The sequence below is a fragment of the Talpa occidentalis genome, unplaced genomic scaffold (genome assembly GCF_014898055.3).
Source record: "Talpa occidentalis isolate TD23 unplaced genomic scaffold, MPIMG_talOcc4v2.1 talOcc4.3, whole genome shotgun sequence".
Lineage (NCBI taxonomy): Eukaryota > Metazoa > Chordata > Mammalia > Eulipotyphla > Talpidae > Talpa > Talpa occidentalis.
Window position 1 is genome coordinate 42,528,637 of NW_023603184.1, and position 11,674 is coordinate 42,540,310.

The 11,674-nt window shown below is 40.8% G+C and overlaps 1 protein-coding gene across 1 annotated transcript in view; it reads left to right on the plus strand.

The window, feature by feature from the left end:
- USP35 (ubiquitin specific peptidase 35) overlaps positions 1-11,674 on the plus strand; it is a 41,624-nt gene that overhangs the window by 20,453 nt on the left and 9,497 nt on the right. Inside the window, exons 8-9 of the mRNA XM_037523041.2 lie at positions 10,469-10,562; positions 11,392-11,498. Of these exons, the coding sequence (XP_037378938.1) occupies positions 10,469-10,562; positions 11,392-11,498 (201 nt within the window). The remainder of the gene's footprint in view (positions 1-10,468; positions 10,563-11,391; positions 11,499-11,674) is intronic.

Sequence of the window (11,674 nt, forward strand, 5' to 3'; positions counted from 1 at the left end):
TTTTTTTTTTTTAAAGTTTTTTTTTGTATGGAAGAACTGGGGTGCATGCCAGAGGTTCCAGGGGGTGAGAGTATTCACCAGAAAGAGAGTGGGGAGCAGAATAGGCAGATCTACTGAAATACACTGCTTAGGGGAGCAGGAGAGGCCTGCTGTGCCATGTGAGTTAGCCTCCTGGCCAGGGGTTGAACTCAGGCCCTTGAGGTGAGCCTTCATGGTGGTAGCTCCAAGACTTAACTCCTAGGCCACCAGGGAGGTCCCTGGAAGCCTTTTTTTTTTTTTTTTTTTTAATCTTAAATTTTATTTTTATATTCCCCCATACAATTGCAAACGCCCCATTCTGACCCCAATCCTTCCCCTCCCGCCCCCCACCCCCCAAACTGGTTCATAGTTTTTTGTTGATTTTGATTTTCACTTTCTTATATTCATTTTCCTGGTCCCTTATTTAAGTTTTCTAGATTCCTGCTATGAGTGAGACCATCCGGTATTTTTCTTTTTCTTTTTGGCTTATTTCGCTGAGCATGATCCCTTCCAGCGCCATCCATGTTGCTGCAAATTGCATGTGTTTATCTTTTTTGAATGCTGAGTAATATTCCATGGTATATCTATGTACCACATCTTCTTGATCCAGTCATCTACTTTTGGGCATTTGGGTTGTTTCCAAAGCTTAGCTATTGTAAACAGTGCTGCTATAAACATAGGGGTGCAGGTGCTCTTTGGAATGATGTTTCTGTGTCCTTTGGGTAAATACCTAGGAGTGGAATTTGCTGGATCATATGGAAGCTCTATGTTTAGTAGGTCCAGAAATCTCCACACAGCTCTCCATAGTGGTTGGACCAGTTTGCACTCCCACCAACAGTGCAGGAGAGTTCCTTTTTCTCCACACCCTCGCCAAATTTTTGTTGTTGCTAGTTTTTTTAATATGTGCCATTCTCACTGGTGTGAGATGGTAATCTCATGGTAGTTTTGATTTGCATTTCCCTGATGACAAGTGATGTTGAACATTTTTTCATATGTCTGTTGGCCATTTGCATTTCCTCTTCAGAGAAGTTCTTTTTAGCTCTTCTGCCCATTTTTTGACTGGATTATTTTCTTTGTTGTTGCTGAGTCTCATCAGCTCTTTGCAGATTTTTGTGATCAGTCCTTTATCATTAGTGGTTGGGTGCAAAATGTTTCTCCCAGTTGGTGGGGTTTCTCTTGTTTTTGTTATTGTCTCTTTTGCTGTGCAGAAGCTCTTTATTTTTATTTTTTTTTTTTTTATTGAATTACAGTTTATTTATTTATTTTTTTTTATAATTATTTATTTTTTTATTTTTTTTTTTTTAAATATTAAATTTTATTTTTATATTCCCCCATACAATTGCAAACGCCCCATTCTGACCCCAATCCTCCCCTCCCGCCCCCCACCCCCCCAAAAAGTGTCTCTGGTTCATAGTTTTTGTTGATTTTGATTTTCACTTTCTTATATTCATTTTCCTGGTCCCTTATTTAAGTTTCTAGATTCCTGCTATGAGTGAGACCATCCGGTATTTTTCTTTTCTTTTTGGCTTATCTCACTGAGCATGATCCCTTCCAGTGCCATCCATGTTGCTGCAAATTGCATGTGTTTATCTTTTTTGAATGCTGAGTAATATTCCATGGTATATATGTACCACATCTTCTTGATCCAGTCATCTATTTTTGGGCATTTGGGCTGTTTCCAAAGCTTAGCTATTGTAAACAGTGCTGCTATAAACATAGGAGTGCAGGTGCTCTTTGGAATGGATGTTTCTGTGTCCTTTGGGTAAATACCTAGGAGTGGAATTGCTGGATCATATGGAAGCTCTATGTTTAGTAGGTCCAGAAATCTCCACACAGCTCTCCATAGTGGTTGGACCAGTTTGCACTCCCACCAACAGTGCAGGAGAGTTCCTTTTTCTCCACATCCTCGCCAACATTTGTTGTTGCTAGTTTTTTTAATATGTGCCATTCTCACTGGTGTGAGATGGTATCTCATGGTAGTTTTGATTTGCATTTCCCTGATTACAAGTGATGTTGAACATTTTTTCATATGTCTGTTGGCCATTTGCATTTCCTCTTCAGAGAAGTTTCTTTTTAGCTCTTCTGCCCATTTTTTGACTGGATTATTTTCTTTGTTGTTGCTGAGTCTCATCAGCTCTTTGCAGATTTTTGTGATCAGTCCTTTATCATTAGTGTTGGGTGCAAAAATGTTCTCCCAGTTGGTGGGGTTTCTCTTTGTTTTTGTTATTGTCTCTTTTGCTGTGCAGAAGCTCTTTAATTTGATGTAGTCCCAGCTGTTTATCTTTCTCTTCACTATCACTGCTTTGGGTGATGTGTCTGTAAAGATGTCTTTGATGTGCAAATCCCGTAGTGTTTCACCTATATTTCCTTCTATGTATTTTATGGTTTCAGGTCTTATGTCTAGTTCTTTAATCCATTTTGAGTTGATTTTTGTGTATGGTGTGAGGTAGTGGTCAAGCTTCATTCTTTTGCATGTAGCGACCCAGTTTTCCCAGCACCATTTATTGAACAAACTTTCTTTGCTCCAATGCATAGTCTTTGCTCCTTTGTCAAAGATTAGTTGACCATAAATCTGTGGGTTTATTTCTGGATTTTCTATTCGATTCCATTGGTCTGTATGTCTGTTCTTGTTCCAATACCATGCAGTTTTGATGATTATGGCTTTGTAGTATAGTTTGAAGTCTGGGAGTGTGATGCCTCCATTTCCTTCTTTTTTTTTCAGTAGAGCTTTGGCTATTCGGGGTTTTTGGTGATTCCATATGAATTTCATCAATAATTGTTCTATTTCTTTGAAGAATGCCATTGAGATTTTGATTGGAATAGCATTGAATCTGTATATTGCTTTTGGTAGGATGGCCATTTTAATAATGTTTATTCTTCCAATCCATGAGCAGGGGATGTCTTTCCATTTCTTTGTGTCTTCTTCTATTTCTTTTAACAGTGTTTTATAGTTTTCTTGTTTCTTTTTTCCCCCTCATTGCTCTGGCCAGGGTTTTCGGTAGTATGTTGAACAAAAGTGACAAGACAAGAGTGTACATTCTTAATCTTGTTTCTAATTGACATATATTTTGATCTATAGGATATACATATAATGTGTTCCTGGTATATATGTATGTGTATGTATGTATGGTCCTTTAGATAACCAAAATATATTTCTCATGCATATCTGGGTTTTATTCACAGTTCCTGGCTCACAGCTTCCAAAATCCTTGGAATTTCTTAAGTTTTGAGAGTTTCAGATATGATTTTTGTTTTGTGAATGATATAATATTTTGGGAAGCACTTAAATATGAGGACTGGTTGCTAGTAGAACTAACCAAGTAATTGGAGGGTGGAACTTCTAGTCCTACCTCCTCGACCTTCAGGGAGGAGAGAGCTGGAGATTTGCATTCAGTTGCCAGTGGCCAATGTTTAAATTAATCATGCCTAAGTAATGAAGCCTCTGTAAAAATCCAAAAGGAGGGTCTTCAGAGAGTTTCTGGATTGGCGAACACAGTGGAGGTTTGGGGAGAATGGCATGTCTGGAGAGGGCCTAGAAGCTCCATGCCCTTTCCCTATACCTTGCCCTATGTATCTGTACCACTGGGCTGTTATTGAGTTATGTCCTTTGTAATAAATTGGTGATCTAGTAAACAAATGAATTCCTTGAGTTCACCATTCTAGCAAATTAATAGAATCTGAGGAGGGAATTGTGGGAACCTCTACTTTATAGTCAGTGAGAAGCACAGATAACAGTCTGGGCTTGCAGCTGGTATCTGAATTGGAGGATGGTCTTGGGAGACTGAGCTCTTCACATGTAGAATCTGACACTGGTCTCCACACAGAAAGTGTCAAATTTAATCGAATTTTGGAACCTCTACTGGTATCCAAGAATTGCTTGTGGTTATGGGGGAGGATTCCACATACTTACTGCAGTTGGGTCCAGGAGTGCTAAGCAGTGATCTTAGAAGAAAAGCTTTCAGCATCTCACCATTGAGGATTATATTAGCTGCTGTCTTGTTATAGATATGACATTTACTGTGTTCAGGTACATTCTCTCTATAAAGCTAATTTATTGAGCTCTTTTCTCATAAATGGTGGTTTTGTTGAATTTTCTGACTATTTAGATGGTCATATGATTTTTATCCTTTATTTTTTTAACATGGTGCATCATATCAATTTACTTGTGGATGTTAACCATTCTTGCATCCTGTTTTATAATGTCACAGTTTACATCTTTTTATCTTGTGTATCCTTTCACTATTGTTACTTTTTTACTACTTTTGTCTTTTATCTGGCACACTACCTTCATGTGTTTAATCTACCATGTTTTACAACATTACATTAGCCTGAATTTTACTATATTATTTATTTTTACTTGTGAGATTTATACCTTCTTATGTTTTCCTGTTACTTGCTATAACCCTTTAACCTTAAACAGTTCCTTCAACATTTTTTATAATACTCATCTAATGGTGATGAATTACTTTAACTTTTGTTTGTATGGAAAACTTCAATTCTAAATAACAACTTTGTTGGAGAGAATATTCTTGGTTGGCAGGTTTTTTTTTTCCCCCAGCACTTTGAATATATTATACCAGTCCCATCTGGCCTACAAAGAAAAAAATTTTTTTCTGTAGAAAAATCTCCATAACTTGTCTCAGTGTGTCTGTTTTTGTATTTCTTACTTGTAAGTCTGAACTTTCTGAATTTGAATGTTTTTACTTTCCCACATTGGGGAAATTTGCAGCCTTTATTTCATCAGCTACTTTTCTGCCCTTTTCTCTCCTCCCCCTGGGTGCCCTATGATGTGACTATTGTTCCATCTGATGTCCCATAGTCCCTTAAACTATCCTCATTCTTGTTGATGCTTTGATTTTCTGTTAGTTTGCTGATCTGATTTCTGCATCATTTAGTCTGATAATTGACTTTGTATTTTTTAGTTCAATTATTGTTTTTTTAGCTCTGCTGATAATTTCTTATATTTTCTACATCTGCTGAAATGGTCACTTTGCTCATTTATTCTACTGACCTCAGTGAGCAGCTTCATGATTGTTATTTTGAATTCTATCAATAAATCACTTATTTCTGTTTCTTTAAGATCTTTTTCTGAGGCTTTATCTTATCCTTTCATTTGGAATATATCCTGTTTCTTCATTTCCTTGACTCTTAGTTTTTGTGTGTTAAATAAAACAACGACCTCTTCCAATCTTGAGGGAATTACCTTGTATCTTGTACAGAGGAACCTTGTTCAACCCTGCCCTAGCTGTTGTTCGTCTTTTATACTTTTGTGATTGTCCAAGTAGCCTACTTTGTTCTTAGTGACTTCCAATAGTTGAGGGTGTGCCAAGGCCTGTTACAGTCCTAAAGGGGGAGATCTCAGTGAGCACTTAGTAGCTGCCTATTGGAAGCTAGACCCTTGGAAAGCAGCTTTTATAGCATATAAAACCTCAGGGGAATCAGACGGGATGTGCGTTTATGTTTACACTGAGCCTGGAGTAGAGTGGTGTAGCTAGGTAAGAATTGTTCATTTGTCTTCTAACATCCTGTTGAACCCATATAAATAAGCCTCATTGACCCCCAGAGCCAGTGGATCTGTCCTCTGGGCAACAGCCACAGAAACCATGGCCCCGGATGTGAACACAGGCTCCTTTCACAGAGACTCCAGTGATCTCGTGTGGGGGCAGAGGGAGAGCAGGAAAGGTGCCTGCCAGTCTGCCCGGTGTCTGAAGAGGATTGCAGTTAGTCCGTGGATGTTTTCTTAGAAGTCTTCCCCTCAGGCAGCAGTTTTAAAGATAAACTAATAAGCTCCTTTCATTGTAAGACTGGGCATTTGTCTGCTTCTGCAATGTGCCCTTGGGGATCGCTGGTTAAGATCTCTTTCTCTTTTAGAGCCCTGTGGGACTGTGAATGTAAGCCCTGCTTGCTACCAAGCCAGGCATTCTAGGATTGTTCCTGAGTGGCAGCTAAAAAGCAAGGGTTTTAGAGGTGCATAAATTCCAAGTGATCTGGAGTGAGGCCAAGGGAGAATGTGACCATAGCTCCATCAACTTCAGCTGTCTTTGGAGATTATTTCAGTAGGCACCTTAGATGTGTGTTAAATCAGAAGCCTGCCCTTCAAGCTGAAACTTTTAAGATAAAAAAATAGGCCTCTTTTATGGAAGATGAGGCATGATTCAGTTGGTTACCTCTGCACTGGGGAGTTAGCCTTGGTGCATCTGCACAAGTCCTTTAGGAACTATTTCTCTACTGACCTTTGGGTGTCATGGATGCAAGCCCTACTGACTTTCAAAAGCAGATGTTTTGAGGGCTGTTTCGAGTGCAGGTTTTAAAATTTGGGATTACAAATGTGGAGTTCAAACCCTTTGCTTCTCAAGAAGCTGTGCATTGTGAGTTCCCTCCTGATTGTGAATTGCTGCACTGGCTTTATGGTAACATTGTGTTTCAGGCTCTCTTGCCATTTTTTTTTTTTTAAATCATTCATATATTTCTTTTTTCCTTTTTTTTAAAGATTTATTTTATTTATACATGAGCCGGGGTACAGGCCAGATGCACGGGAGGGTAAGAGGATTCACCAGAGACAAAGCAGGGAACAGAACAGGCAGACTGATGAAATACACTGCTGAGGGGAGCAGCAGGCGATTCAGGAGAGGTCTGCTGTGCCATGTGGGTGGCTCCCTGGCCAGGGATCAAAGTCGTGCTGCAGTGGCTGTGGTTAGCTTCATAGGTTGCGTCTTAACCCCTTGCGCCACCAGGGAGGCCTTCTACATCACCATTTTTAACTGTAATACTGGATAATCTCTTTTGAGGCACAAAATGTTTAATTTTCATGATGTCTAATTTATTTTTCTTCTGTTGTCTTTGTCTTTGATGTTATGTGCAAGAAATCATTACCAAATCCAGTGTTGTAAAGCTCTTTTTAAATGTTTTCTTCCAAGAGTTTTATTTTTTTAGATGGTACAGTTAGGTCTTTGATACATTTTGAGTTAAGGTTTGTCTTCATTCTTTTGCATGTGGATATCTAGTTTTCTGAACACCATTTGTTGAAAAGACCCATCATTCTCCATTCAGTGGTCTGGCACCCTTGTCAAAAGTAATGTGACTGTATATACAAGGATTTATTTTGGGGGTTTGTAATCTGTTCCATTGTTCTATATAACTGTTGTTATGATACCACCTTGTTTTGATTAACTTTGTAATATGTTTTGAAATCATGAAGTTTGAATACTCCAATTTTGTTTTCAAAAAATTTTTTGGTTGTGTGGGTCCCCTTGAAATCTCATGTGAATTTTAGTATGCATTTATCATTTTGATAGAGATTGTCTTTTATTTGTAGTTCACATTGGGTAATGTTGACATTTTACTGATATTTAATCTTCAGTCCATGAACACAGGATGTTTCCATTTATATCTTTTAATTTCTTTTCTCAATATTTTATAGCTTTCATTGTATGAATGTATTTTATTTTTTGATGCTTTTGTACATGGAGTTTTTTTTTTTTTCCTTTTCATGTTTTTTATGATTATTGTACAGAAAGGCAACTGATTTTTGTCAACTTTGTATCTTGCTGCTTTGCTGAACTCATATTTCAGGTCTATAACTTTTGTGTGAAGTCTTTAGATTATTCTATATTTAGATTATTCTATATTTAAGAACATATCAGCTGCAACACAGTTTTACTTGTTCTTTCAAATTTGGATCATTTATTTTTTTCACCTAGTTGCTTTGGGTAGGACTTTCAGTATTTTGTAGAATAGGGTGGTGAAGGCAGGCATCCTTGTTTTGTTCCTGATCTGGGAGGAAAGACTTAGTTTTTCACCAATTAGCATTATGTTTGCTGTGTTTTTCATATATGGTTTTTATTACATGGAGGTGGTTTCTTTCTATTCCCATTTTTTTGAGTGTCTATCATGAAAGGGTGTTGAATTTTTTCAGATGCTTTTTCTGCATCAATTGAGGTGATTATGTTATTTTTTAATTTTCATTTTGTTGATGTGTTATATCACACTAATTGATTTTTATATGTTGGACTGTCCTTGCATTCCAGGGAGAAATCCCATTTGGTTATGGTATTTAATTCTTTCAATATGCTGCTCAGTTCTGTTTGCAGGTATTTTGTTGAGGATTGTTGCATCGGTGTTCCTGAAGGACATTGATCTGTACTTTTCTTGTAGTCTTTGTTGGACTTTGGTGCCAGGATTATGCTGGCTTTATAGAATGAATTAAGACATAATCCCTCCTTTCAGTTTTTTGGAAACATTAGAGAAGGCTTGCTAATGGTTCTTTAAATGTTGAATAGAATTTACCAGAGTAGTCAAAAGTTACAGGGTTTTTCTTTGTTGGAAGATTTTTTCCAGCTATTTATAACTCTATCCAGGTGGTCTTATTTCTTTAGCTTTTGTTTTTGGGAGGTTTTCTGTTTCTCAGCATTTGTCAGTTTTACATAGGTTATTAAGTTGCTTTGCGACTGTTCATGTTACTGTCATATAATCTTTTTATTTCTGTTGAATTGGCGGTAAGTCCCCACTTTTATTTCTGATTTTTGTAAATTTGAATCTTTGTTTTGTAGGTCAGCCAGAGGTATTTCAGTTTTGTTGATCTTTAGTGAGGTGTCTTATTAAAATGTTGGCACATTTTAAAATTGGGTTGTTTATTATTGTTGAGTATTAAGAGCTTTTTAAAATATATTTTGGATAACATTCCTTTATCATATGTGTCTTTCAAAAATATTTTCTTGCAGTTAGTGGCATTTCTTGTAATTCTCTTCATACTCTTTTTTATTTTTATTTTTTTTTAAAGATTTATTTACTTATTTATATAAGCACTGGGTACAGTCAGAAGTGCAGGAGGGTGAGAGAATTCACCAGAGCCAGAGCGGGGAGCAGAGCAGGCAGAAGGACTGAAGTACACTGCTGAGGGGAGCAGCGGGCGGCAGGAGAGGTCTGCGCGCCATGTGGGACCCTCCTCTGGTGGCCGGGTAGCAGCCGGGGATCGAACTGGCGCTGCAGCGGCTGCGGGCAGCTTCGCAACCCAGCGCTCAACTGCTGCGCCACCGGGGAGGCCCTCTTTATACTCTTTTGCAGAGCAGAATTAATTTTGATGAAGCCCAGCTTGTCATTTTTCTCATGAATTGTATCTTGATGTATCTAGAAAATCTTCACCATACCTAAGATCATCTTCCCTTATATTACTACCATCTACCCTTTGTTGTCTTCTAGGAGTTTTATAGTTTTGTGTTTTACATTTAGGTCTGTGATCCATTTTGAGTTAATTTTTGTAAAGGATATAAGTTTTGTGACTAGATATTTTTGCATGTCCATTTATTCCAGCGCCATTTGTTGACCAGACTGTCCTTGCTTCATTGTGTTGCCTTCATTCCTTTGTGAAAGATTAGTTGACTGTATATGAGGGGTCTATTTCTGTGCTTTCTGTTTTCTTCCATTTATTAAGTCAACTAGTTTTTTCACTAGTATCACACTTAAGCATCTTTTTAAAAAGTCGCCGTGAAAGTCAGCTTTGGTTCTGGCTTCTGGTATGTCCTGAGTGAGTGTCTTCTCTCTGAGTTTTGTGTCTACTAGGAAGGAATTGGAGCTGACATCGAGACTTTCTATGGTGCTGCTGGTTGTGCTTCTCAAACTGCTTGGTGAAGGACTGGTTTTATTTATTTTTTAAATTTCCATCCTGTTGCAGACTGTTTACACTTGTAAAATACAGTGACATGACTTACCAGAAAAATGATCCTGCGCTTGTTTGGTCATAACTGTGTCAAATTACCGTGCAAGTTTCTAAATGCCCACTGGCATTTTGTTGCAGGCTGGCTAAGGGGTCTGCATTTTGGTAGTGCTGTTTTTTTGTATGGTGGCTACAGGTTGGGGAAATGCCTGCTGTATCTGCCTAGAACCTTTCGTGAAACAGGAGCTAAGCTGGGGCCTAGAGATGAGCTTGTTCTATCAGGAGGGGCTACTTCCTGTCTCCCCTGGGATTGGACTTCTGTCCCTGAACCCAGTCTACCCTCAAGTATCCTCTTTAGCGTATTCCTCACTGTGACCCTTGCTTCTCATTCGAAGGCAGGGGAACAATTCAGGGTAGTCAAATGGGCAGTGGCAAGGGGGGTTCTGAGAAGGGGCTGTAAGAGCAGATTTGGAGGGCCAAGGTTGAGCCTTTTCCTGAGGAAGCAGGGCGGAGGGGGTGAGTAGGACTGATACTGAGCATTCTACCATGACAGCCATGGGGCCAGACGGTCTTCGAGTCTTTGAATCAGAGACTGGAGAGCTGGAAGGGACTGCAGGGGTCACCTCGTTGTGCTGAGTTGTTTGTCTCTTGCTCCTTCCCGGCCCCTGACCTTTGACCCACGTGAGCTAGAGGTGTTCGCCTTTAGCTAGGAGACTCTGGGTTGCCCGTGGTATGGGTGAAGTAGAGACCCCTTTCATGCCCTTGGCTTACCCTGGGTGCTCCTGCTTTGTTTTGAAGCTTCAGACACTGTGTGCTCCGTTTGACTGAGAACAACTCGCAGCCCTTGATGACTAAGCTGCAGTGGCTTTTCGCCTTCCTGGAGCACAGCCAGGTGAGTGCGGGGGTCGCTCTCATCTAGACACCCTTTCCCCAGGACTTGCCTCCATTGGCTACAAGCCCCTCCTTCCTGTGATAAGCTGTTGAGCCCCAGTCTGCGATTGGTATGGGTTCCTGGCCAAAGCCCGTGGAGCTGACTCAGTGTCCCTAGTGGGCAGTAAAGGGAGTGTCTCCTCGAGCTCCTCACCTGTGCTGTCGCCCATCGGTAATTCAGTCCATTGCATTAGGTGTTGCAGTGTCTGCTGTGATTCGTGAGCACTCAGCACTGCCAGGTGCCCTGAGGGCTGTGCTTTGTTCTCTGTCTGCCCGCATGGCACCTAAATCCCTTGGCCAGGTTCCATGCCAGGTTCTCTGTGGGGGCATAGACATCAGTAAGCAACAGTCCTGCCTGCAGGAAGCTCAGGGTCTGTTGGAAAGATGGGCCTGCGAGTCTCCACTTAGTGCTGGAACAGAAGGGACTGCAGGGGAAGGGGACATTCGGAAGATGTCATGGGACAGTGACACTGGCTCTGAGACTTGCACTCTCTACTAAGCTTTTGCTAGGGGAGAAGGGTATTTGTAGAGGGAATGGCCGTGAGCAGGGACCTGGAGGGAGAGTATGAGGTGTGGCAGGAAGAGCAGATTGCTGGGGCTTGTTCCTCTCCATGACCCTGATGCCTTGATCACAGGCTGCGGACTTGCCGGGACGGGATGGGCTGGCTGAGGAATAGTGAGAAAGGGGAGGGCTTTGGTGAGGAGGCTGGGAACTTGGGAAATGGTTGCCAGGAAGACTCTCAGGTGAGCACACAGCCCCTGACTATGCCTTTCACCTGCCTTGGTCCTAGCGGCCTGCCATTTCTCCAGAGAACTTCCTCTCGGCATCCTGGACACCCTGGTTCAGCCCTGGCACCCAGCAGGACTGCTCGGAGTACCTTAAGTACCTGCTGGATCGGTAAGGGAGGCCAGACCTGGCTTAGGCGGAGGCTCTGGGCTGCGTGTCTTCCTGGAAACGAGAGTGGAGTGCTGCATTGCAGCACACCTTGCAGCGTGTCGGTGTGCAGTGTGTGCCATGAGTGGGGGGGGCAGGCCGAGCGTGAGGTGCTGCCCTGAACTGTGCGCTGGGAGGGG